The sequence below is a fragment of the Balearica regulorum genome, chromosome 7 (genome assembly GCF_011004875.1).
Source record: "Balearica regulorum gibbericeps isolate bBalReg1 chromosome 7, bBalReg1.pri, whole genome shotgun sequence".
Lineage (NCBI taxonomy): Eukaryota > Metazoa > Chordata > Aves > Gruiformes > Gruidae > Balearica > Balearica regulorum.
Window position 1 is genome coordinate 15,783,038 of NC_046190.1, and position 26,445 is coordinate 15,809,482.

Consider the following 26,445-nt stretch of genomic DNA (forward strand, 5'->3'; position numbering starts at 1 on the left):
CACCCCAGCCACTCCCGCAGTAACCCCATCTCGGGGCCATGCCAGGGGGTGCCCACAGGCAGCCCCGAGCCCCAGCTCCCCCCAAACCCTCCCTCCGAGGCTGCTGGGGTGAGCCGGTGAGCACAAACACCATCCCCCAGCACCTCCCATCTTCTCCTTAGAAGAAGCCTTGGAAGGGATTATTTTTTTTTTCCTTTTTTTTTTTTTTTAAACCAAAAAAACCCAAAAAATTATTATTTTTCTCATCATTTCCCCTAACATCAATGGAGGCACCTGCTCTAGTGATAACACATTGAAAGAACAGTATCGTACACACTGTCTACAGCGCGGAAATGTACAAGCACGAGGTACACGAACCCGAGGGGGGGGGAGCAGGGACAACAGCACACAAGATTTACATTGAGGAGGGAGGCGGGGGGCTGCCCCCCCCGGCCCCTGGAGGGATTAGAAAGGAAGTCTGCAAAGTCTCTCCTTGGTTTGAAGCTCTCCGAACTGGATATAAAACGAGACTCCCAAGAGAAGAAGCCTGTACAAAAGTCAGGACAGGGTGAGAGGGCTCAGGGTGGGGAGGGGGGAACCGGCGAAGGGGCTGGGGGGGGGGGGGGCGGATCTTGTCCCATTTTTTTTTCTTTTTTTTTTAAACTTACAATTTTAATAATATTATTTTTTTTCTTAAAAAAAGACAAAAGTAGGAGGTACCAGGAGCCGGGGGTTGCAAAGGGGCCCCAGGCGGACTTCACGCGGAGTGGGGAGAAACGCAGGGGCTGTGGGCAGGGAGCGAGGGCACCAGCTGCTCTGGCAGAACCATGGGTCCTCCGTACCCCCCCCAGCCCCCCCCCCCCCCCCCGCACTTCCTATATACAGAGTCCCCCCGTGGCCCTGCTGCTCTCTCGCCCCTGGGGAGCGAGGGGAAGCGGAGGGTGCAGGAGAGCAGAGGAATGCGACGGGGCCCTACCCTCCACACCATCCCAGCGCAGCAGGATCCGTACCCGGCTGGAGGAGGCTCTGTGGCAGAGCCGGCGGCACGGGGAAGGCTTTCCATCACCGGCCCCCCCACCCAGCCCCAGGTTGGGCTGGGGATGTGCAACCCCTCTGCAGATGGCTGCCCAGCAAACCCCGGCTGTAGGACCCGGGGAGGAGGAGGAGGAGGAGAAGGAGGGTCTCTGGCCTGTGCCAGACCCCAACGCAGGGCATCTGCACGCTGACGGCTTCCCGGTCGCACCAGCCGCTGCCGACTCCTTCCTCCTAATTCCCCCTGCTCAGCAGACGGGGCTGGGAACATCGGGGCGGGGATGAGAAGCTCTCCAGGGAAGATGCAGGGATGAAGAGGGAGAAGAGGGAATAACGAAGCTACGGGAGGCGGTGCCGGGGAGAGGGCTGGGGGCTGCCCGCCTGGCACGCACCCTAGGCCGTGCACCCCGTTGGCCGCGTGGTGCCGATCCGCCCTCGGTACCTCGCCGCTTCCCAGTCACTCTCTGTTGTAAATGTACAGGTAGATCGGTTGGGACTGAGTCCACGGGGTGGCGGGGGGGCCGTTACTGCGACGCCTGCGACGTGGGGTTCTCTGACTTGCTCTCCTGGCTGGAGGGCGGTTTGCTGTTCCAGGGGCTGTTGGCCCCCAGCGCCGGCGAGTTGTTGAAGCTGTCCTCGTCGTCAATGCCGTTGGCGGCGTCAAACTGCGTGTTCTCCAGCCGGGTGATGAGCCGCTCATCCTCGTCCCCAAACTCCCCCCCCATCAGCGTGGGCTCGCCTACCACCATCACATCCTGAAAGGGGAGACGGTCCCGAAACATAATCGAGGTGGGGGGAGCCCGGGCCACCAGACCCCGCCACAACACTGCAGCCCCTTTCCCCAGCTGTGGGGCCACTTCCTCATCTCCATCACAGGACCCAAGGCTCGGGCACCCCGTGGGGCAGCACATCCTCATCCCCTTGCAGGGAAGCAAAGCAGCTCAGGGAAGGCAGCTGGGACAACCCCTTCTTCTCTCCATCACCCGGAGAGAGCCGGGGGGCTCGGACAGGCAGTCCCCAGGGGTGTCCCCCTAGCCACTCCCAGGGGCCGGGGTAGGGAGCCCTCCCCTCCACCCCAGGGGAGGAAGAGAGAATGGAAACGGGATGCTTACAGGTACCTGACTGGACAGGGCAAAGGTGCTGGCCGGGCTCTTCTTCTTGCTGTTGCTGTTGTTGGTGTTTCCCCCGCCAGAGCTCATGGTGCTGCCACCCGACATCTTCCTTTTCCGGCGCTTGCTGGGCTGCTGCCGCGCTGGCTCCGCTGGCAGAGGAGGGAGACGTGGTCAGTCCTGACGAGAAGGAGCCAGTGCCCCCCAGCCCCTTCTGCGCAAGGACCACATCCCCCCCCGCAGCAGCATCGCCACCCTCCTCCCCTCCACAGCTCTACTGTGTCCCCAGCACAGGGGACCAGAGAGGGTGCAGGGAAGATTTCCGTCCCTGCTTTGCTCTCTCACAAGCAGCCGGCAGCCCCCAGGCAGGGAGCGCTGGTGGCCTGCAGCCCTGCTCTGCCCCGGCAGGAAGGCAGGTGTAAGGCCCTGATAACAAGTGAATGTCGCAAACACCCGTCTTGACATGGACAGGGATGGGCTGATGATGACCAGGGAGTGTTGAACAAGAACGGAGCCTGCGGAGGCAGGATAACGTCTTGTGAGACCACTCCTCTATTCCTAAAACACGTAAACAAAGACCATCTGTGCCCTGTGCGCCATGTGCCTGTGACAGATCACCGCTCACTTGGTCAGCCCTGAAGGGAGGGCGGCAGTGAGACCCCCAGGACCCCCACAACCCACCGACTCATTTCTAGAACATTTCTGAACATTCCTGAGCACATACTGCGCCTGCTCAGTGATGACAGGCCCCCGCCTATGGGGCGGGCACATCGGATTATAAAAAGGGAAAACATAAGTTTTCAGTGCGCACCCATCACCTGAAGACTACAACTACGAGCAGAGAACATCGCTGGATCCAAGGGTGGTGATACCTTTTCTCTCTCTCTCTCTCTTTTCTTTCTCTCTTTCTTTTCCTCTCTATCACTCTCTTTGTCTCTAAGTTAATTTTCGGCACATTAGGGTAATATCGTCACATGTTTTGCTAAACCCTTACCTTTCATAGTTCTGCTAAATTCTGAGCATTGTTATGACCTTTGCCAAGCCTCTCTCTTTTGTAGTTCCACTGAGTTTTAAGTAAATTTATGATTGGTTTGAACCTCTAAAGTAATTGTCATTATTTCTGATTACCACGCAGAGAATTAAAAAGTTAACCTCACCCTCACCCCCTGAGTGGGACGGGACAGCAGGACAGCAGGCCAGCAGAGAAGGAAGCCAGCTGCCTGACTCGCCGACCCCAGCCTCACAAGCCGAGGCCAGGGACAGGCTTTGGGGCTGGGAGAAGCCTGCGCCAAGGGCAGGGCCTGAGCGGGCAGCCTCGGAGACCCGTGGGCAGCACAGCAGGCAGCGTGAGACTCACCAGGTGGAGCGACCATCCGCTGCCACTTCTGGAAGAGGCAAGTCTTGAGGCAGTCCCGGGGACTGAGGCTATAGGTCTTGTGTCGTGACATGAGCTCCTGCATTGGTTCTAGGATTACACAGAGCTGCAGGGAGAAGACAGACGCAAGGTTAGACTGTGACGCTCCAGGCCCCAGCAAAAGCCCCTCTGCCGTGCAGCCGTCTGCGCTGCACCGACCCGAGTCGCACTGGGAGCCTGCGGGCTCCAGCGGACCCACTGCCCCACAGCTCTCTGCAGCCCGTCTGCAGGATCCCTCTTGCAGAGCCGGCCCCGCTGCCTCCCCGCACCCCAGGGCAGCCAGGCGTTGTGCAGCTGAGAGCACAAGACATGGCCAAGCTGTGTCCCCTGCTCTTCCCACAAGCTTACTCGGAGGTAGTTGAGTGTGGAGTTTGAGAGCCCACAGCGGGTGATGTTCTTGGATAACTGGTCCAGCATCTGGGGGTCCTGTGCCTAGAAGCGAGAGGGACAGATGGCTCAGCTGCATCCAGGCTGGGGATGGACCTCCTGTACCCTAGCCTGCGATGGGGGGACAGGGTTGAGGTCCCCCCCAACCTGCACAGCAGGGAGAGGAGCTCAGCAGCCCTGTGTCACTCATGCCCCGGGGGAGCTACTGGAGCGGTACTCACATGCATGGCAAGGATGCTGCGGGGGATGAGCTCTCGATGCTGGCGGATGCTGAAATGCCACGTCTTTATCCTCATCATGTCGTCGAACATGAACTCCAGATAGAGCCGCCCCTCCACGCACACCTGGGCAGGGCACAGGGTCAGGCACAGGCTGCCCCCACTTCCCAGATCCCCTGGGAACCCACTGCTGCACCCTGGGACACCCTCCCGGTGACCTGTCCCTGACTGCTATGAGACTTTGCACAAGCCAAACCCACAACGGCCAGGGGATCTCTGCAAAAGGGGATGCTGCAGGGCTAGCTGGGGCATATGGAATTACAGTGTGGTACTCAACAAGCCATGGAAATCAGCATCCCTCCCGCCGTGGGACTGTAGGCGCTGCAAGGGCACACCGGACCAAGGCACGAGGGGCAGGAGAAGCCACGGGTGCAGACAGTACCTGGGTGAACATGGGCTTGCCGTGCTGGGTGACCATGGTGCACTGGTCACAGTCCAGCGAGACAAAGTTGTTGTGGAAGGACTCCTTGGGGTGCTTGAGCACGTAGTAGAGCTCTGTAGCTCCCCCTTCAAAGATGCTGCGGAAGTAACGGGGAATCAGAGTCCGGCCGATCGCTGGAGCGGGAGAAGGAGGAAAATAACGTCAGTGAACCTGGTTCGCACAGACACGCCTTGGGGCTGCACATGGAGAGGGTCCCCCCAGTCCTGACACCCTGCCCACATCCCCCCCGCATCTCCCACTGGAGTGGAATGCCCTGGGCAAGGAGGGCTCAAACTGCTACTCACTGTATCTCTTTGGTCCATCCTCCAAGCAGAAAGTGATTGTTAACATGGCGTCATCCTCGAAGAACTCTGTGGTGAAGGCATCCCACCACAGATTGTCACATTCCTGGGGACAGCAGAGAGATGCCAGGTTACGGGGAGCGGAGACAGACAGACAGACAGACAGACAGACAGACAGACGCTGGTGGCCAGGCACAGCAGCCATGTGCTCAGCCTGCAGAGGGGTGCATTCTCAGAGATGGGGATGATGAACCCCGTCCCACGGCCAAGCGAGGGACAAGATGCTTGGGGACCTGCACAGCAGGACAGGACCCCGCTGCCTAGAGCCAAGGCAGCCCGCGAGGGCAGGCAGTGCAGAGGACCCCATCCCCAACAGGCACACCTGGGAGTGTCCCCCCACCCCTGGCCACCCCTCGCTCCCCCAGCTCCCCACCTCTGTCCAGTTCTGCAGCCGCTTGTTGAGCTCAAATATCCTGTAGTCGGTCTGGTTCCCGTACGGCGTGTGCCTCCTGCCCAGGGAGCAGAGCAAGCAGTCAGAGGGGGAGGCACCCATGGGGTGGGGAGGGTCCCGAGCCTGCTGTGGGGGATGCACAGCCCCTCCAAGGCTGGGCAGAATCCAAATAACTCCCCCCCCCAAACCCCAGCCAGCAGTATGCCAGCCCTGCCAAGGCATCCCCACCGCGGGCACGAGCTCCCCTCCCAGCAAGGTCCCCACCAGCCCCCTGCGCTTACCCAATTCCAGGCTCCAGGTATGTCGGTGGGTACATGGGAGTAGGTCTGGTGGGGGGAAAGAGATGCAGGCAGGTCAGTGCTGGTGGGCATCTCCTTCCCTGCCCGCCACAGCAGCTCTCCAGGGATGTGCCTGGCTCCTCTGCAGCTGGAGCTGGTGCCAGGCAGGACAGAGGTTGGAGAAGGGGCTGTTTTGGCAGGAGCTGGGAGCGGTCTCTGTCCTGGGTCATCCCAGGGGCTTGGCCCCGCAGAGCTAGGGGACTTCCTTCATCCCAAATGTCACCCTTTCTCCACCTGCCTCTGCTCCGATCCTCCTTCTCCCCTTGTGCTAACTCAACTCCGTGTGCCGCAGTCTCCATATGCTGCTGGGGAGCCCAACAGAGAGACCCTTGGGTGCGGACTGCAGAGAACTCCCAACCTCGCAGACCCCTCCCCAGGCCCCAGCTCACCCCACATCTCGATCCAGCATGGTGCCCGGGTGGAAGGGGGGGAAGGCGTTGCCGTTCGGGGGCTCCTTTGGCGAGTACAGCTTGAATGACTTAGAGGAACAGCCTGGAGAGAGAGAGAGAGGGGGGACATGGGTCAGCTGGGGACACCTCACACATAGAGAGACCCTACTATGAGGAGGAGGAAGGACGCAGGACCAGCCAAGCCGCCATCAGCACAGCTCCATCCCTCCTCTGCTCCCCCCTGATCCCAGCCCAGCCCCTTCACCCCACACATGGCTCCAGGCATCCCCTGTGCAGGATGGGACCCACAGGGTCAGGGCTGAGCTCTCACATTTGGCAGCTGGAGGGGCCCAGCTCCCTCCAACGGGGGTCCCACTGGTGCCCAGAGTTTGCTAGTTCTCAGCTGGCTGGGGCTCAGGGGACAGTGCCTGAGGGGGACAGTCCAGCTGGTGAGCCGGGGGCGGGGGGGGCTGGCTGGGCCCTATCCTCCCCCCAGCCCTCCCTCCCATGCTGCTCCTAATCCCACCGACCCCACCGAGAATCACATGGGATCTTTTTGCTGACCTTTCTATCGCCATGGTGACGGGTGAATAATCGCCCAGAGGGATGGATGGCAGGTCCCCAGGCAGTCACCATCTGCTGCTCGGGCAGGCCAGCGGCCACCCGGCTCCAGGCGGACGCAGAGATCCCACGCACCAGCCCTGATCAAACCACCCCAAAGCCTTGCTGCCCTCTGCAGCACCAGGGCAAAGGATGAGGAACCCACGGAGGTCCATGGGGTGCAATGAGGTGTGCAACGGGGCGTGCAACGTGTGCAAGCCAGCATCTATCCCTGAAATGAACCTGAGGATCCCTCTGGGCCCACAGATAGGAGACAGGGATGCCCATCAGATCCAGCCACACCAGAACGGCCAGCCCCATCAGGGCTCCTGAGGGGCAGCCAGGGGCTCCCACGCTCGCCGGCCCCCTTCCACCGCCGGGACAGGTTCCTGGGAGCGGCGGCTGCCAGTGCCCCTCCCTGAGCCCCGCGGGAGCCCCGGCACGCCCCGCGGCTGGCAGGACCCGGCACGCTGCGCCCGGGCGCTGCTGAGACATGCGGCTCCCCCCCGGCGGGCAGACGGGCTGACCTGGATGGGGCGCAGCAGCGGGCGGGCTGCCAGGCAGCTCCGGCTCCACTGGCTCAGCCGGCCCCACCGCGTGCAGGCACGTCTTCCCCCGTCGCACCGCAGGTGGGGGCCCCGAATCCGGCCGTGCTGGGCTGCCGGCTGCAGCCAGGGCCGAGGCGGGATCCCCGTCGGCCGCCTGCCCGCACACAGCCCTGGGCTGGGCACTTCCCGACGCCCACGAGCAGCCGGTATTGCCACCCAGTGCTGCAGAAAGCAAGCCCAGCGGTGGAGGGAAGCGTCTGGGAGTGCCAGGCACGGTGCTGCCTGTCTGGGCACCGCCGAACAGCCAGGCTGCAGGGAAAGGTGCAGGGACAGGATTGGAGCAGCCACCTGGCTGTGACGGATGCAGGAAGGGAGCAAAAAGCATCAGGGTTAAGGAAAGCAATGCCACCAGCACTGGGACCCAAGATGTCCAGCTTGTTGTGACCTGTCAGCCAAGACCAAATGACCGGGACATTGCCATCACTCCTGCCGAGCCGGTCGGGACCCTGAGCCCACAGTCGCAGAGCTTGCATGCCCAGCTGAGCAAGTGAGGGCTGGTCAAAAATAGAGGCGTTAAATCCAACATACACCCGGGGAAACCTGTGTTTCAGTCCTTGATTTTTGTCTTCTTGGGGGCCCTGGTACCTTCTCACCGTGTTTCCCCGTGGCAGCCAAACCCAGCCTCTCCCCAGCACCCACCAGGACGCATCCGTCCCGCAGGGCTGGAGCCCAGCCTGGCCACTCTGCCAGGGACTCATCGCTCCTGCTCCTCGCTCCTGCCCGCCTGCAGTGAGGATAAGTGGGGCACGGCACAATTTCTCACACGACTACTAACTACGCTGGCCCCTTGCTCTTAACTAATGTTTTCATAGATAAAAATTTTTTTGCTAGGGATGTTGGTGCCGGTGCGAGGGAATTTTTGCTTTCTGCTTTAATCCCTGTCAACTGGTGCCTAATGGAAACTGTAATTCAACTGAAATTGCACTAGAAACACAGCATTTCCATTTCCTCCGTGCTGCTGTTAAATGACATGACGCCGAAGTGTGCTTGATGCATAGGAAACTTCCCAAAAGCGCATCTTCTGTTGAAAACAAACTGATTCATTAGGCAGAGGAAGCCACGGATGGAGATGGGGAGCTGAACTGCTTGTTTCTGGTCACCATGTCCTCGAGGGGGAGAAAAAAATCAGATCCAGCAGGTCTCATCCGCCAATGCTTTGTTTTCACTCACCAACGAGAAACAGCAGGAAAAAGCCCCCAAGGTTTCTTGCTGTCCTTGGTCTCCAGCTTGCTTCTCGGGGTGCAGGAAGGTCTCCTGGGGTGGTGTGACCAGGGGACAGATCACTCTACATCCACTTCACTTCTCATCCTCTTCCCCAGCACCCTGCTCCTGGAGGTGGGACAGCAGACGAGCTGGCCCGCCACTCCAACCCAAGCATCCATTTCCATCCTGAGCCTTCCCAAGCAGATTAACATGGACACAACCTGCTTTTGGGGCTTCACTCACTGGCCTGTCTCAGGATCCCGAGGAGTGGAGAGGAGCCGGTTATGCGGCCTCAGCAGCACCAGCTTCCTGACCAAGTATTATTTTTAATGCAGCGTAAAATATGTTACTGGATTCAGTGGTTTTAAATAGCGTTAACAATAGCCTTAGGATTTGATACAGGCTGTCCGAATTCTACATTCACTGTAGATGCTCACACTACACAAAATAACGCAATTATTTTACAGCAGCAGCATTACCACCCACTTTTGCCCACACCGGGGTCACGCCGCCCGGTCTGGGAGATCCCTCCATTGCTGCCTCTCCCCTTCGTGCAGCCCCAGCTCCCTACAAGCCCTGTCCCACCGGGCGCAGAGACGCAGATCCACAGGATGCAGCCCTTCCCGAGCCAAGCCCAGCGCTTGGCCCCAGCCAGTGTCTTCCCCACAACTCTGCTCTGCCTCCTGCTCTGAGCACGGAGGATCCGGGCAGGATCTGGGCGGACTCGGTGCAAGCAGAGATGCCGCTTGGCAGCTGGGCATGCGATGCCCCTGCAGACCCCGAGCTAAGGGGAGAGGGTTCCCGTGGCTGTTCCCGGGCGCTCGCTCAGCACTGCAAAAACACATGCATGGTCAGCAAGGGAAAAAATTGGGCTGACACTGCAACTGGTGAGCCACCGGCCCAGGCAGGTCCTGGCAAACGGTGCAGTGCCCATGGCCAGCCCCACAGCTCCTCCTTGGCAGGGAGGCACAGGAGAAGGGAACCCCGTGGAGGGATGTCCCGGCTCAGCATCCTCTGCCGAGGCCAGGTTGGAGCTGGCTGGCACTGCACAGAGCTGCCATGACAGCTCAGGCAAGGAAGCAGCTCCAGGCAGGTGGGCACCCAGGGAAGGGAAGGTGGGTGCTCTGCCAGTGACTCACGTACAGCCTGGCGCTGCCCAACCCTCCGCCTGCTTCTCCTCTGCTGTCCCTGCCTGCAAGCTGCCAGCCCCCGTGGGGAAAGCTGTTCTGATACACTGCCCAGAGGGTTCGCTGGAGTGGGAATGTTTAAAACCCAAACCAAGTCCCTAGAGCTGGGGAACATCAGGTTTCCAAGAGCACAGTGGGCACCTTGCAGAACCTGCACGGCCAGAAGATGGCACAGCACTGTAAGCCAGGGAGCTGCCTGCCCGGGCAGGGGACATGCAGAGCCTTCCCTGGTGTCTGGCAGGGAGAAAAGCCCCTGCCTGCACTCCCCTCACTCCATCTCACCAGCAGAGAGCACAGAGCTGCTGAGGACAAAGGCGGAGCAGTGCCGATGTCTCGCTCCTACACCTGCAGCCTCCAGCAGGAATCGGTGCTCCCTGTCCCAGAGAGGAGCCATCCCCAGCCAGGCAGCCAGAACACTTTCTGTGCAAGCAGCAAAGCTCAACAATGAGACAGGGACTCCAGAGGCTAAAAAAAAAAAAAAAAAAGATAAAAATAAATGAAGAAACAGGGCTTTTAAGAGGCCGCAGGGTTACAGCTCAGCCAGGGAGCATCCTGCTCCTCCCAGCAGCCCGGCGGCGAAGAAGAGGGGCTAGCCTTCGCTAAAGGCTGTCGCTGCTTCCCGGCATGCACCATGCCTGCTGCTTCCTGGCTGCCTAACGAGGCTTTAAAGTGTAAATAGCGGCATTGTTTCGCAGGGCTGCCTCGCTGGGGTGTGGAAGCCCGTGATAGCGGCAGGAAATCCATCTTCCCAGCCCAGCCCGGCTGGCAGGGCTGCCGGGAGGGTGCTACCCAGGAGAGGGCTATCCCGAACCGGTGCAGGGCAGCGTCTCGAATAATTCACGTGGCTTTGCCCGGTGATGGTGCCTGGTGTTGGGGAAGCCAGCAGGGCTGGAGGATAAACACAGAGAAGTATCCAGAGCAACTGGGACACACAGAAGCATGCAGAGCAGTCCCCACAAACCTGCCTTCACCTCTTCTTTGGAGCGGACGGGATGGAGCGAGGCCCCTCGCAAACCCCAATGTTGTTATTAAACTGATAGCAGCCCAGGAACCACGCACTAAGGCATGGCCTGAGACATACACGTGACAACCTCAATTTGCAACATTCCTATTTGCTTTGGAAATGCAGACCTGACCCAGCTGAAGCTCCCAGAAGGCCAGGCTGTCCTGGAGACATCACTCCTGGAGGAGACTGTGGGATGATGCCATGGACCCAGCAGCATCCAGAGACCAAACCCGGCCAGCACGGTGCCCCCTGCGCACAAGGCGGTGGGGAGGGACGCGTGCCCCAGCTCCAGGTCGCATCCTGCGACATTAGTGCAAAGGCCCCCCACTGCAGCACACAAAGCACCCCGAACCAGCAGGTGCTCCTCTATCGACTGGCTTGCAAACTCAGGGGGATGGCCAGAGAAGTCATAATTAGCTGCAGCTAATTATTACAAAGTGACAAACTAGATGCAAGCTGCAAGGCGGCGCTATCCGAAAAGCACGGGGTGAGGACTGCCCAGGCCAGGATGTGGATTTGGGGTTGAGGCTCAGAGCGGTCCCTCAGCCTTGGCTCTGCTGGAGCCCAGGGTCTCCAAGAAGGCACCCTGTGGAGCTGGGTACTCAGCGGGGATCCGGGGGGACCCCGCTACCCTGCGGTAACGCTAGGGATGGCAGGCGTCTCCCCTTTCCCGTTCAGGCCCTCAGATGATTCACACACGTGGACGGGGATTTCTCCAGGAGGGAAAACGGGAGAAGAGCACGCCCTGCCAATTGCAAAACAGCCTGAAAATTGAATCACATCCAAGGCTGCAAGCCCCAGATGCAATCCCACAGATAACCCAGTTTCAGCTCCACTACTATCAACTTACCACGAGGCAGTCATTTCCTGCGACTCTCGGGGAAATATCCCACTGTCCCTAATTACTCCTTTCAGCTCGCCGTCTCAAAGACGATCCGTAATCAAATGCTGCCGGTCTCAGCCCCAGGAACACACCTTTCATATTTTCGGCCGCTTTCCCTCTCACCCAGATCCCTCCACCTTGGGTCCGGCCACCCTGCGGGGCTCCGGCGACGGCCGGGCTCCTGTCCCTCCTGCAGCATGCACTGGGGCAGCATCGGCAAACAAACAAACAAACAACACGGTCTGGGAACCACGGGGCTGGAAAAAAAACACCTTGTCAGCATCCTGTGAAAAAAAAGCCTCCCGACAAACTAGGATTTTCATCTTCACGGGTTTTTTAGGCTCTGCAGCAGCAAGGAAAAATTCACAGCCATAGCCAACCATGGCAATGGCCCTGCAGCGGCTGGAGCCAGCATCTCCGCTCCTGCTCCCGGCTCCTTGCCTGCCATGCTTGTGCTGGAGCAAAACCACACGGCTCTGCCCAGCGTTGTGGGGCTGCTGCTCGGGGCAGCCCTCTGCAGGGTCGGGATCTGCCTGGGAGGGCTGGACCTGAGAGCCACAGGGCAGGGAAACTGCAGCGAGAGGCTGAGGTCTGTCCCTCCAGCTGCAGAGGGGGATCCCTGGGTTGATCCCCCCAAACCTGCAGGACCCCCATGAGCCGCTGCCTCGGAGCGCAGGAGGCTGTCAGCCCCCACGTGGCGCATGGAGATTCGCGATCCCGGGATGCAATGCTCCACCTCACTCCCCGCTGCTGCCAACAGCGCCGAGTGCTGCACGCTGGGACGCGTAGTCTCCGGAGACGGCGGCCCCGCCGCCGACAGCCGCCTTGCTCCATGTTGCATCCTAGGTGGAGCCCCGCAGCCCTGGCAGCTGGCCAGCCGCCTGCTCCGGGGATGGGGGGGGGGAAGCTGGATAACTCCCGCTGTGAGGATGCGGTGGGAGCTGGCGTCTTCCAGCTGGCCACACCGGAGCGGCGTGTGCCTGGGGGGCAAACCTCGGCGCTGGGGTGCAGCACTTGCCCCAAGGGCCAGACCGCTTGCCGTCACCTCCAGCGGGATGCCCATGGAGGGGAGGGACGGTGCAAGCATGGTGGGAACCTGCTCGCTGCAGCTTGCAAAGTACCTCCATCGCTTCTTCGAGCTGTCAGGGCAAGCCTCTGCCCCCCTGGCTCAGGCTGAACTTCTCTCTCTTTAGGACTGGATTTAAGAGGCAACGCAGGAGCAGCGGAGTGAAGGACAGGGCGGGCTGCTGGCAGCGCTGGCGACAGAGCAAGCGCTTCCAGTTGCTGGATGCACACTGTGCCACTGTGCTGGCAGCACATGCTGTCGCTGGCATCAGGGCTTTGGACAACCAGCGCAGGATGGGGCCAAAACCCCAGGGAGCAAAGAGACAGGGCCCGGCCGAGCACACCTGCCTGGTGCTCCCGAGGCACGAGCAACTCAGCCCAAGCTGCCAGACCCAGCAGCAAAGTGCTGCAGAAACCGTCTCCACCATCACAGCACAGCCCCAGGGAAACCCTCGTGGCCAGGCATTCCCGGTCGCAATACCAGTCCGCCCAAAACAACAGCAACTGGTGGGACAGCAAACCTCACTGTGGCAAGCGTTGCAACCCGCTAACACACACGCACGCGGTGCAAACAACAGCGGGAGCATCCTGTCCCCGGGTAGCTTGGAGGATGGGAGATTTCTGAAGGAGAGGGCCAGAAGAAGCTGCCTGGGCTTTGTATTTTTTAGGCGGACCTGAAGTTCACACCAGTGCAGAGCTGCAAGCGCGCGGAAGGCCGGCACGCTGGGAGAGACCACTCGGGGACAAGTGCTGCTGCCACCCTGCCAGCCACAGGACAGGGAAGGGGCCTGGGGCTGGGCTGGTCCACCTTGCCCTCTCCTCCCACATCTCAAGGGGCTGGGGAGGCTTGGGGCTGCTGGCTCTCACCACTCTCCAAAATGAATCTGAAAGAAGCTCCAGGTCCCCAGCCTGGGGCACTTTTGCTCACAAGTGAACTTCTATGGCCTTTGACTGGCCTCTTCCTATTTTACATGGGCTCTGACCTGCTATGGGCAAGAGAAAAAGTCCCCATTGAATGACAGCAAAACCCCTGTATCACCAAACCCCCCGGCGTCAGCCTGTCCCCCCTCGGATCACAACTTCTCTTTCCCTTTTTGAAGCCACGCAGCTTGCACGTTGTTCTGCTTGGCACACAGTCTTTAAGATGTGCTCGGATCACAGACCTGGGATTTCTACAAAATCAGGAGGGCAGAGATCATGTTTGGTTCTCCTTCAGTGAAAAGCACAATTCTCCCACAACGAGAACACTCCAAAACCTGAAGCTTTAAAGAAGCTTCAGGACTTTAAACAACTTTAAAGAAGGAATAAGGAGATCCAAATTTGCCCGTACTTACAACAGAAGTGGTAAGAGCCGATACCTGACCAGTGCTGGAGGAGTTGCTGCAAAACTGCCAAGACAAACTGCTATCAAAAGCATGGGGAGAACAAAGTGGGGAGACCCCAGGAAGGGGTGCTTGCTCCCACACCTGCCTGACCCGCCGGGCACCCACAAGCGGGCTCAGACCCTCCTGGTGAGAAGGAAGCAGCTGGGGGGTTGCGATGCAAGGAGGGCACACCGCTCTGTGCCCCAAAAGGCGATTCCCCACGTCACCCCACAGCCTCCGAGCCCTTTGCTTGCACCTCACCCAGGGACCTGCCACCACCTCTTGTTCAGGCTCCTGCTGCGGCACCAGCCTTGGCAGAAGCCGAGGCTGCAACAGGGGGATGGGGAGCTGCCTAACCGAGGAAGCCCCCGCAGCATGGGGACCGGCTCCCAGCAGCGCTGCCTGGGGTGCTTATCTTATCACCCATCCTGGGCGGGCTGGCAGGGACTGCTGGAGGTCAGAGCCCAGCCAGTCACCCAAGATCCAGGGCAGCTCAGCACAGCACGCTCTCCTGGGGGATGGGTTCAGGGGAAAACACACACACACATCCCCCCCCCCGGATAAGACACCCCTCCGCAGCCCCGGCACGCATGCCGACTCCTGCGCTGGAGCTGCAGCGCTGTTTTCTCCCTGGCCCCGAGGATGCTGCGCCCACCCCCAGCCCAGTCCCCTGCTCCAGCTGCCCCGGGCCGAGCCGGTGCTTTGTCTGCTGGGGAGGATAAGCCCCCTCTGCCCACACCCCTCCAAGCCTGGACCCCCCGGCAGGGCAGCTCCTGCGAGAAGGTGCGTGGCCCCCTGTGTTTGCACCCCTTGGACCTTTTATTCCCTTGGAGGCACCCGTGGGAGGCTGGCGGGACCCTCTGAGCCACAGGCAAGGATGAAGTTGCAGCAAGCAGGGAGGGGAGGCAAGTGTGCAGCCCCCGGAGCTGGGCACCGGCCCCACGGCCCCGTGACAGCACACACGGGGGGACCGGGAGGGCGCGGGGCAGCTGTCAGGGGGCTCGGGCAGGGGAAGGAGCTGGGGGAAGAACAAAGGGAGCTGCGGGCTGGGATGGAGCAGGGCACGGCAGGGCACGGGGGCTGCTGGCAGCACCCCGCGAGGCTGGGGGTGCCTCTCCAAAAGCTGAGACCCGGGGGATGGAGAGGGGAGCTGGGAGGACAGGCAGGGCGGGAGGGACAGGCAGGGGAGCTGGGGATGGACGGGCAAGGGTGGAAGGCAACAAGCCCGGGGGCCAGGGATGCACAGGGGAGCTGGGGAAGCGGAGAGGGACGGAGGAGCCGGGTAGGGATGGAGAGGGGAGCTGGGGAGGGAGAGGGGAGCCGGGGACAGGGATGGAGCTGGAGCGGGGGAAGAAGGGGCGGGCGGGCGGGTAGGGGGAAGCTGAGGGGGCAGGCAGGCAGGGGAGATCCCGGGCTGTACGGGGGGCCGTGCGGGGAGCGGCGGCGCGGTGCGGCCGCGCACAACTTCGCAGGCGCGGGGGCGGCGCGGGCGGGACCCCGGCCCTCCCCTTCACCGCCCGAGCGGGGCCACCACCGGGGCGGGGGGGGGGGGAGAGACATAGGCCGGGACCGGGAAACTTCCGCGGGGGGGGGGGGGGGGGGGCGCGGAGGGGCGGGGTGACTCACGGCGGCGGCGGCGGGCGGGGGTCCGGCGGCGGCGCGGGCGGCGGGCGGGCGGGCGCTGGGCCGCCGCGGGGGCGGGGCGGGGCGGGCGGGGCGCGGGGCGGGGCGGGGGCGCTTCCTTTGTCTGCGCCGCGGCCGGGACCACAATGGCTGCGGCGGCGGCGGCGGCGACCGCTCCCCCCACACGCACCGACACCCTCCCTCTCCCGCCCAACAACGCCCCGACCCCTCGCTGCCGGGAATGGGGAGGGGGGGGGCGGGAGGGGGGGAAGGTGGGTGCTCACGGATCGGGGGTGACGGCCAAAAGCGGGGGGGGGTGTCCCCGGAGAGCCGCCCCCACACACACCCCGCGTACCAGCGCTCCCGGGATGCGGGATGCAGGAGCCGGGTCCCGCTGAGGAGCTCGGCACCAGCCAGGGAAGGGTTTGCTCCCCCTGAGAAAGTTTCAATAAAAATATACTTTTTTCCCTAGTTTGGTTTAGGGTTTCTTTGAAGTTTTTCAGGATTTTTCTTTCTGAAACTTGTTTCCTTTTCCCCCAGTTTCTGGAGAGGAAGAAAAAAAAAAGAAAACCAAAAACCAACCGTTTCATTTTGGAGGGGGTATTAAAAATAAAATGTGCTGGTTTGCAACTGCCAGCAGACCCAAAAGGCATCCTTTCCTTGACAAAACTCCAACCTTTTCCAATTAGGAGTTTCTACAAAAATTGCCATTTTCATAAAGAATTTCTATTATGAAAATTTCCATTACAAAAAACCCCCATTTTTTTCCATTCCCCCCTTGCCCCCACACCTGCCCCCTGCAAGCTCCCGCTCCCTGCCCTGGCAAATCAGGCTGGCACAGACCTATGCTCCAACCCCGCTGGGCAGGGGGACATGAGCCGGGACCCCAGAGCCCCAACAGCCCCCAGCTCTGGGTAAGAGATCCAGGCTCAGCACACAGGGCTGTCGCAGGCGCACACATGCACACGTTGGTGCATCTCACCCTGCACACGTGGGCTGGCGTGCACGCTGATGGGCCGGCATGCGCTTGCACGTCTCCCCAAATGCCTCCCAGCACACCCCCAGCCGGGTGTGAGCCCACGCCTGGGGCACGCACACCTTCCCATGCCCCCTCGCTCGCACGGCCGGGCCCACACCTCATCCCCTCCCTGAAACAGCAGCCGCAGGGTAACACAGGCACAACTGGTCGGGTCCCGCTGAGCACGCTCATCCCCCCAACGGCGCACACATGGTGGGCACAAAACCTCAGCCACGAAGTTTCGGGGGTGTCCTCCCCTCCATGCCCGTGCACCCCCACCCCAAAACCCTGCACCTGAGGACTGGGGGCGGTCCTCTGCTCCCCGACCCAGCATGCTGCCGGCTGGGACCAGCGCCGAAGAGGGACAGGCAGGAGCAGCTCTGCAACAGCATCCCCCCGCTCCTGTTCCCCACACCCCTCGGCTGAGTGAGTTTCCATCTTCACGCTGGTTCCCATCACGTCACCGTGCCTAATTTCCCCTTCCCCTTACAGCGTAACCTGCAGTGCACACCACTTTACAGAGTCACGTGGATAAACAGAGCAAAACTCTTTGTAAAACCCAGATAAACAGAGAGAAAAATTCACTGTAAACCCAAAAACCTCAGTGAAACCCCACTTTGTGAAAGGCACACGCAGCTGGAGGTACCCACGCTGTCGGTGCCGTGGGAACTGGGCATGGGGGATGCTGCGAGTGCCCCAAGACGCTGCCCAACCGCTGCCACCCCTCCCGCGAGCCCGCATCTGCGTGGCACTAGGTGAGATGAGGCTGCGGCAGGCTGCCACCCACCATCGTTAGGCCAATAAACCACGCCGGCCAGAATGCCGGTGACAGCTACAGGATGGCACAGCCCTCCTGGTCAAGACAGGCAATTAAATACAGCCTGCCCTCACCTCATTCCTGCTCCAGGGCTCACAGATGCGTGAGGCACAGCCAGCCACCAGCACTCAACACTCTGCCGTTACTGCAAAATACTGCAAAACACTGCAAAAAGGGAAGCTTTGCCCCTGTACCAGCAACTCCGAGCGCCGGTGCCACGGCCAGGGGGATCAGAGAGGAGCCCCCATCAGTCCCTGGGCTCCATGGCCCGGCACATCCATGGCAGACATGCCCCCAAGCAATTTATCCTGTGGCTCAGCAGCCCTCCGGGACTGCTCACGTGTCCCTGCTCGGCTCTGACGACAGTGCTGGACCGGTCCACGTGGCTGCAGCAGCCCCAGCTGTTTATGGTTATAGCCGAGTTAATAATTAAATAGATGCTGGATGGAGAGCAGAAGGGCTGGGATGCAGCTGGGAAGCGTGTGTGGTGGCGACGGTGGTGGGGGGAGCCCCTTCCTCACGACATGCTCGCGCCCGCAGTGCGGGGGGAGCGGAGGGTGATTCCAGCTCCCCGGGTTTTTGTGATGGGGCACTGTATCCCCTGGATCCCAGCCTCCACTCTCCCCCTAGCAAGGGCCCCACGCCTGCCTGGGCTCCCCAAAGCCCGGCCCTGCCCCGACACCCGGTGCAAGTCTTGGCCAGGGAACTGGCAGCAGCTCGGGAGCAGGAGTGAGCACAGGGATGCATCCTGGACAGGCAGATGGGAAGAGCCCAGTGGGGACCACGGCAGCCAGGGGATGCCAGAGTCTCTCTGATCCCCGTGGCCAGGGCTCGGTGCGCCCGCAGAGAGCGTGTGAGGGATCCCAGGCGAGCAGGGCAGCAGAGGCAGGGCACGCTCGCACTGACTCCCGGCCCGGGCCCCGGCAGGCGCAGGCGTAGAGCAGGGATGCGGACGCACGCTTACATAAAAAATAATAATAATAAAAATCTGCTAGCTCTGCAAATGGCACAGCCTGTACAGGGGGATGGACTGATCTGGCACTTTCAAACCTCCTGAACTTGTCCAGATCGTGGCAAGACCAGGGTCTCGCAGATGCACACAGATGCAGCAGATGCAGCCTGCAGAGGTGCAGCATGGCATGCACTCCAGAGCCCCCCTTTCAGCAAGACAACAGCCACCACCACCCCCAAACTCTCCCACCTTTCAAACAGAAATATGCTTTGCTTCCCTGTGGCTTCTCTCTCCCCTAAAGCAACATACACCCAGACCAAGGGGGTGTCTGGGGCAGGAGGGGCCCCCTTTTTTGGCTGGAGAAGGCACGGCTCCATCTCTCCCCTGGAGAGAGGCTTGGGGGAGGCTGGAAACTCAACGGTGAGTCATGCCGGGCAGGCAGCAGCTCCTGGGGGCTCCTGGAATTAACCCTTCAAAATCAAAACTGCTTCCAGACACCCTGAGGCAGGAGGAAAGCCCAGGGGCTGGGGGGAAAGCTGGCTGCTGGGGCAGGGTGGGAAGTTACGGGGTCACATCTTGAGCATCCCACAGGGGACAGAGGAGAAGATCCGAGTACGCAAGCACTGGACGAGCAGCAACCAAGCGCACGCATCTGTGCCCATCCCTTCCAAAACACGAGGGGGTGAAGAAAGGCTACAGGGGGTGCAGGACCTCAAAGCACACTGGATCCATGTGAGGTGTCCACCCTCAAATCAGGCTTTGCTCCAGCATGGTGGGCTGGCCGCAGCACTGCCCGGCTGGCCACAAGCTCCGAGGGGAAGGCACAGTCTGCAGGCAGGCTTTGGCAGGTCCTGCTGGCAAGGGGTTTCCCCATGGCACCAGCACCAGAGAACTGCCCCGCAGTGTTCCCATGCTGTCCTTGAGACATCGCGATGCGCGTCCTGCAAGAGCTCAGTCCCAGCACGGCGACCCGCAGCAGCAAGCCCCCGGCCCCTCTGGCAGCAGCCCCGGGGCCCGTCTGCCAGAGCCGCAGGGTTTTAAGGAAGGCTCCTCCAGAGGCTCCAGGTGGATTCTCTCATGTTACAAGAATGGTTCATTTTACAGCCCCTTTCCTGGCCCGGGGCTGGTCCCCGCAGCCCAGCTGGGCCTGGGATCCCACAGTGGGGAGGGGGTAACGTAGCATGGCTGCACAGACCCAGCACCCTGCATCTGCCCGCTGTCCCCCCAAAAGACTTTCACTCCCTCAAAGGTGCAGGCACTGCTGCTTAAAAGCAAAACAAAAGCAGAACCCTCGACACCCAGCCCCACAGCTCCAGGGACTCTCACCCCAGCTGGGAGAGCACCCTAGTCCCAGGCCCGCTGCTTCCCCTCCAGCCCCCTCCCTCTGCCTCCCCAGCCACAGCAGGACCCCCAGCATCCCCACAGAGATCTGCATGGTTGGGAGCTGCCACCCACCAAACCCCCACCTCCCAGGGATAAGCACAGGGCTGGTACCCCCCTGGTACCCACATGTCACCATGCCCTCAGGTGTTTGAAGGCAGGGAACATCTCCTGGGGCCATGGCCACACGCAGTTGACTCGAAGCAGGTAAGTCTCCACCGGCAAAGCCCACCCCCCCCCCGCCACCCCCCATGCAGTGCTGCCGAGCACTCCGGAGCGACTCTCCGAATATAGCAGCATCAAATAGCTCCATCAATAATGCATCGCTTCTGCTTCCTCTTGCTGCTGTGTTTTCGTTGCTAACATGTGTGTCCCTCCTGTTAGCGGCCACCTCCTCCCCTCCAGCTAGGCCAAGCAGGGACACGGCCACCGCGGGACGGGGACGGCAGCTCCCACAGCTCCGGGTCCAATGCCTGCCGGGAGCGGACATCCAGCCCCGTCCACCCCGCTCAGGGCAGCCGGGGGTTCGGGGGGGACCTCGCTGCCGGTCCAAGCCTCCTGTCGTGCACACGCTGGCAGCAGGCAGGGCACCTCGGCACGCTGTGCCTGCACAGAGGATTTGGCAGGGGCCGCTGAGCTGGGAGGAGCATGATGGCGTCTCCCCGGCCTCAGTGAGGAAATGCCCCTCCGCAAGGATTTTTGGCAGCCTGGTACCCCCCATGCCCAGGCAGCACCCCCACTCCTGACTCCAGGCACCGCTGCCCCACACCAGACTCCTCTAGCAGCTCCACACCACCGCACCAGCGCTACTGTCCCGGGCGGGGAGAGAGCTCCCGCTGCCTTGCTCCTGCCTGCCCCTGCCCACAGCTGCCCCAGGCTCACCCCGGGCCGGTTGGTGCAGGCAGGTTGGGGCGCCCGGGCCTGCCCTGTGCCCGGCGGAGCTGCGTGCCTGCGACGCAGCCTGCTGCCATCTGCTCCCGCCGGCGGGGAGGCAGGAGCCGGGGCGGGCAAGAGCTCGCACCACCGCCCTGCAGGGGAGGGAGGGTGGGCAGCTGCCTGCAGCGGGCAGCCCCTGCCCTTGAGGGGAGCCCCTCGACCATGGCTGGAGGAGGATGAATGTGGCAGAGCAGAAGTTGGCGCCACCGGCTGCTGCAGAGCAGGGGGGCACGGGAGCTGTCCCCACTGTGGGGAGCTGCTCAAATCATGGGGGGTTGACACCCCGGGGGGGCGTTGAGACCCTGCCAGCCCTTGCGCAGCTCTGTCCCCAGCATGGCCGGCATCCCTGCCTAGCTCAGGCAGCAGCTCCACCTGGGTCGCGCTGCAGAAACCTGGCTGCACTCCCAGCCCCAGCCCCTCGACGCGTAGGAGGGGGGGCTGGGGCTGCCGCTCCTGCAGAAAGTAGGGGGGCCCCCCAATTCCCCTGGCTCCTGCCTGCTGTCCCCACACCGAGGGGCCGTCCTGGGGCGCAGGCACTGCCACCCTGGTGCAGGAAGACCTCTGAGACCTGCCTGTGGGTCCCGCAAAGCAAGGGGCAGAGCGAGACCCTGAGAGTGAGAGCTGCACCCCACAGGGTCCCCCGAGAAAGTGGCTGTAGAGGGGTGCAGGCAGGGCGTTATCGGCTGCCCCATGGGCAGGGTGGGGTTGGGCTGGGCAGGCACCTGCAGCAGAGGAGATTACACCCCGGTCTAACGTTCGCCCCGGATCAGTGACCTGCCTGGGAGGGAAGGGGGCGAGTGGCAACGGGGGGCTGGTCTGACAGTTCGGGGGGGGGTCCCGCCTCTCCTGGTGCCCGCCAGCACCCCTGTCCAAGGGTGACACTCCACGTCAGTGCACAGCCCGTGTTTCTGCACATCCCTGAGCACGCTGCAGTGAACCTCCCAAAAACCCGCCAGTGTCAGCCCTGCTGTGGCCACTCCATCCCTACCCAGCAGAGCCCCCAGGGCAGGGCCTGGGGGTCCCAGGCAGACAGCTGACATCACTCCCGCTCCAAGTGGGGCCCAGCAGCCCCCTGGCAGCCCTGCCGGCTCCCCAGCACCCTCCCCGCCAGCACCGGCAGGAAACCACAGCCTCAGCCTGCAGGCAGGCCGATAACGGTCACCCAGCCCCATCCTGCCTGCACCCACCACCACCCTGGGGAGGGGGCACCCAGCCCTGCCACCCCAGCGGGCACGAGGGAAACAAAGGGTGCACCCACTCCCACACAACGGTGGCCCCGCATCACCCCGCAGGCAGCTGGGGCTCTAGCAGGCTGTGCCGACGGTGCAGCACGCCCCAGGATGGACTGGCAGCCATCGTGCATGGGCACGCGTGCTCCCAGCGCGCTCCCTGCACGCCACGCAGCCCCGCGCCTCGTGTGTACAAGCAACACGGATGTGGCTGGGGAATCCCACAGCGGAGGGGGGAGGAGAGGGTGGCATGAATCGAGCAAGCTGAACACCCATGGGGCAGGCAGGAGACACCTGTGCCACCGCAGCTCCTGTCCTGCCTGGGGGCACGTAGCCACATGGCTAGTGCATTGCTGGCCACAAGTGCTCCTGGGTTGCGGGGTCCCATCCCACTGGCCGGCACTCACCCACGCCCCAAGGGAGGAGCATTCACAGCAGCTTTGTGTCGAGCAGACACCACCATTTCTGGAGTAAACTCATAGCCCAGCACAGACACTCAGCACCGAGCCCGCTAGTACGGCACTAACCCATTCACGTTTCCCCAGGTGAAGCCGAGCTGGCAGCGGGGTGAGCTCGCACCGGCCCCAAGGAGTGCTGCCATGTGTCCAGCCTCACGTCAGCACCCAAAATCCTGAGGAACCACCTTGCCAAGGACCGGGTAGCCATGACCCCCATCCTGCCTTCAACAGTGCGTGCCAGGCACGGGCAGGCGACGTGGCGCACATGGCATCTAGCAAGCGGGCACTTCGCTGCACACAGGGGGACATCGCCAGCAACAAGAGAAGAGCCTGGGTGAGAGCACATGGCCATGCAAGAGGAGGCCTTAGGACCCCCTGCCAAGGTGCCAGGTGGCCCTGGGGGGTGTTTTGGAGCCGGAGCCCACGCGTGTCGGCTGCCCAACACCCCCCCCCCACCGCAGTGCTCAGCTGGCTCCCCGCTCCCTGCCGTCCCTCTCCCAGCGCATCTGTCGCAGGAGGCACGTGGCACAGCTCGGCCTCGTGACGGCGGGGGACGCATGGCACCAGCTCGGCAGAAGGGAAGGAAACGGCAACGGACTGTCCCCCAGCCGGGCATGTCCATCCTGGGACCCGAAGTGCATGGGTCAGGGAGTCCTCCCTCCTGCCAGAGGGGTGCAGAGGCAGGGTCCCCGCAAGGCGACCCAGGGAAGCTGCTGACCTCGGGAACATCGCTTCCCCGCCGTGAAGCCGGAGCCTGAGCCAGCCCCACGGGGAGGGAGCACAGCTCTGCTCCCCTCCTCCTCCTCTTTGCACCGACATCGTCACTACAGGGGGAAAAATAATGATAATAATAAAAATAATTTAAAAAGAAAGTGCAGAGCACGCTGGGAGAGCGGTGCCTCTGAGGGTCAGGACCCCGCTGGGGTCTGGATGCCAAGACCTGCCCGGTGCGACGGGCTGAGCTGAGCGGCCAGGCTGCCAGACCTGCTCCAAGCGGCCCCGGAGACGGCAGCACCGGCACCAGGCGGCTGCTGCCCCAGCCTCCGCCAGGTCCACTCTGAGCCTGGCATGCTCTCCCTTCTCACACCTCCATTTCTGGGCTGGGGGCTGAAGCCCCTCCAGCCCCCCACCGACCCCAGCAGCTCTCCACCATCCTTGGGCTCAAGCAGGTTCCCAGCTGAGCAGCACCCCCATGCCCCAAAACTCTTGCAGAGTGGGGCAAGGAGCAGGGAAACATCCCCGGGGGGGGTGGGGTGTGTGTGTGCAAGAGAAGCTGCAGCGGGGCAGGATGCTCCCTCGGGGATGGTGGGGAGCACGTCACCCCCCCCAGAAGGGCACAGTTTCTAAGGGGGGTGGCTGAGACCCCCCTGGCAGCAGCTCCCAGGCGGGAAACTCCTCCAAGTTAATGCAGCCCTGAAGAGCAGCCTGGGCAGAGCGGCTCATTAAATGTTTCTGGCTGGCGGGAGGCCAGCAGCAGAGCTTGTTTTTTCTATATTCCGATAAACAGTCCGGGGAGGGGAGGGGGGAGGGAGCGCAGGCTCTGGATGTGCCACCCAGCCCCAGAGGGGGAGCAGGGGGAGAGGCGGGGGGCACACGCGTGTGTGCACGCACATTGCACACACCCGCGTGTCCTCCTTGCCGTGGGGGAACAGGCAGCGGCAGGGGGAGGGGGGACACGCACACATGACACGACACCACATGAAGCCATCCGCAGGGATGCTCCTGGCCGCGGGGCAACCCCACGGCCCCCCACCGCCACACCGAGGGAGGACCCCTGCTTCGCGCCCACCAACATGGCGATGACATTCCCGGTGGCACGGGGCCAGCTCCCAGGGGCGACGTGCCGGGGCCCCGCCGTTAGCTGCCGCTCTGCCTTCACCCCCACCAAGGTGGGACCCCCACCAAGGCCAGGCGGGGGTGTGTCGGGGAGGCGGGGGTTGAGCCCCCGGGTGCGGGGTGCCTGCCGGGGCGGGTGCTGTGGCTGCTTGGCCTGGCTCGCAGGGAGGTTCACGTGACTTTCTGCTTGAGGAAGCAGCGCTCTGGCAGCTTCCAGTGGGAGATGGAGGAGGAGGATGGGGGAAGGGGCCGCCTGCCTTCATGGAAACACGGCGGAGAGGCGCAGGCAGCACAGGGGCGGGGGGCCACCACGCAGGGGCACCCCCCCCTTCCCCGCCCCGGGGATCCAACTGCAAACCCTTCGGCAGGGCCAGCCCCAGGGGATGCACAGGGACCCGTGTGCTGTCACAGCATCCCGCTGCTGTCCCGCCACCCCCCCCCGGCGTGGGGGTCCCAGCCCGGTGGAAGACTCCCTCATGACCACCAGGGCACCGGAAAGCTGTCGCGGGAGCTGGGCTGAGGAGCATCCTCGCTGTGCCCCCACAGGGACCCCAAGCGCCAGCTGCCCAGGGAAATGGCAGAACCCCGTCCCCAGGGCCCCCAGGCACCCCTGAGCAGGGCTCCCCCCTTCCGCCACCCGGTGCCAGAACAGGCTCCAGCAGCCCTCCGGGACCTCTGCCCTGCCTTGCTCCCGGCACAGAGACGTCCCGCACCCAGCAGCCGGTGACGCGGCCAGGCCAGCTGCCCCAAACCTGCCCCAGACCCAGGGCATCCCAGCGAGCATCCCTGCGGAAGCACCCTGCCAGACACTGAGACCTTGCCAACTTGTCACACCCCCTGGGGTACCCCGGCAGCCCTGCCAGCCTGCAGGGGCTGGGATGGAGAAAGAGCCCCCAAGTAGCTCCCCCGCAGTGGCCGGGGGAAGGGCACCCAATACTTGCACCCACCAGCTGTACAGCCAAGCCCCTCCAGGGACCCCGTGCCCCACACCCACATGGGGAGCAGGGTCACCCCACAAAGCTACTGCCCCGGCCACGGGGGCTGCTTTGGGGCCAACCCCCTCGCAGTGCCACCCACGTGCCTGCCCAGTGCCCCTGCGGAACCCTGCCCGTGAGGTCCCAGCCCCGGGGCTGGCACCAGCACCCATGCCATGAGATCCAGTCCCAGGAGCAGACCTCAGCTCCACTCCATGAGGACCCCAGCTCCACAGCCAGACCCCAGCACACATGTTGTGGGGTCCCAGCCCCATACCTAGACACCAGCGTCATGCCCTGGGGACGCCAGATGGACCAGAGCAGCCATACCATGGGGACCCCATCTCCATGGCTGGACCCAACGACCATGCCACGGTGCCAGGATCCCAAATCCCACACTTTGCTGACCCTCGCTCCATAGCTGGACCCCAGCACCAATGCCATGGAAACCCCAGCCCCACAGCCAAACTGCTACACCCATGTTGAGGAGACCCCAGCTCCATAGCCAGCTCCCGGAAGCCATACCCCGGGGACCCAGCCCCATAGTTAGACCCCAGCACCAATGCCATGAGGACCCCAGCCCCACAGCCGGCTCCCAGCAGCCATGCCACGGGGACCCTGGCACCATAGCTAGACCCAGCAGCCACACCAATGGGGTCCCAGCACCACAGCCAGCCCCCAGCACCAATGCCGTGGGGACCCAGCCCCACAGCCAGACACCAGCATCAACACAGTGGGGACCCCAACCCCATAACCAGACGCCAACGCCGTGGGGACGCCAACCCCATCTCCAGCCCCCAGCATCGATACCACCGGGGCCCGCACCCCCATAACCGGTCCCAGCCCCACCGCCAGCCCCAATGCCGCGGGGACCCCCAGCCCCACAGGCAGCCCCCACGCCCCCGGCCCCCCGCCGCCGCGGCACTCACCAGGGCATGCACAGCCCACTGACATCTTCACATGCCTGGCCCGGCCGGGGGTCGCTGCGCGCTGCCCGGGCCGCGGGGGTCTCGCATGGGCGGCGCGCCGCGGGATCCGGCGCGGCGGGCGGCGGGCAGCCCCGCGCGGCCGCGGGCACGGCCACGGCCAGGGGCGGGCAGGCGCGCCGCGGACCGGCGGCGGCGGCGGGGGCGGGCGGGGCGGGGGCCGCGGCGGCGGAGCGGGAGCGGGGGCGGCTGCGCCGGCGGCGGCGGCGGCGGGCGGGCG

At 63.0% G+C, this 26,445-nt stretch overlaps 1 protein-coding gene across 2 annotated transcripts; it reads right to left on the reverse strand.

Annotated features, from left to right (window-relative positions):
* Positions 1-182: 182 nt before the first annotated feature.
* LDB1 (LIM domain binding 1) lies at positions 183-26,419 on the reverse strand. Of its 2 annotated transcripts, none has more exons than XM_075758113.1 (11): positions 26,169-26,416; positions 6,101-6,203; positions 5,655-5,699; positions 5,356-5,431; positions 4,926-5,028; positions 4,582-4,754; positions 4,143-4,265; positions 3,883-3,966; positions 3,478-3,601; positions 2,124-2,272; positions 183-1,766 (listed from the first exon to the last, which is right to left on the reverse strand). In XM_075758113.1, exons 1-11 carry the CDS (start codon positions 26,191-26,193, stop codon positions 1,536-1,538), a joined length of 1,236 nt encoding a protein of 411 aa, XP_075614228.1. In that variant the 5' UTR covers positions 26,194-26,416; the 3' UTR covers positions 183-1,535. The 2 variants fall into 2 exon arrangements, with proteins under 2 accessions (XP_075614228.1, XP_075614229.1); XM_075758114.1 differs by having other exon boundaries at positions 1,388-1,766; positions 2,130-2,272; positions 26,169-26,419.
* Positions 26,420-26,445: the final 26 nt, after the last annotated feature.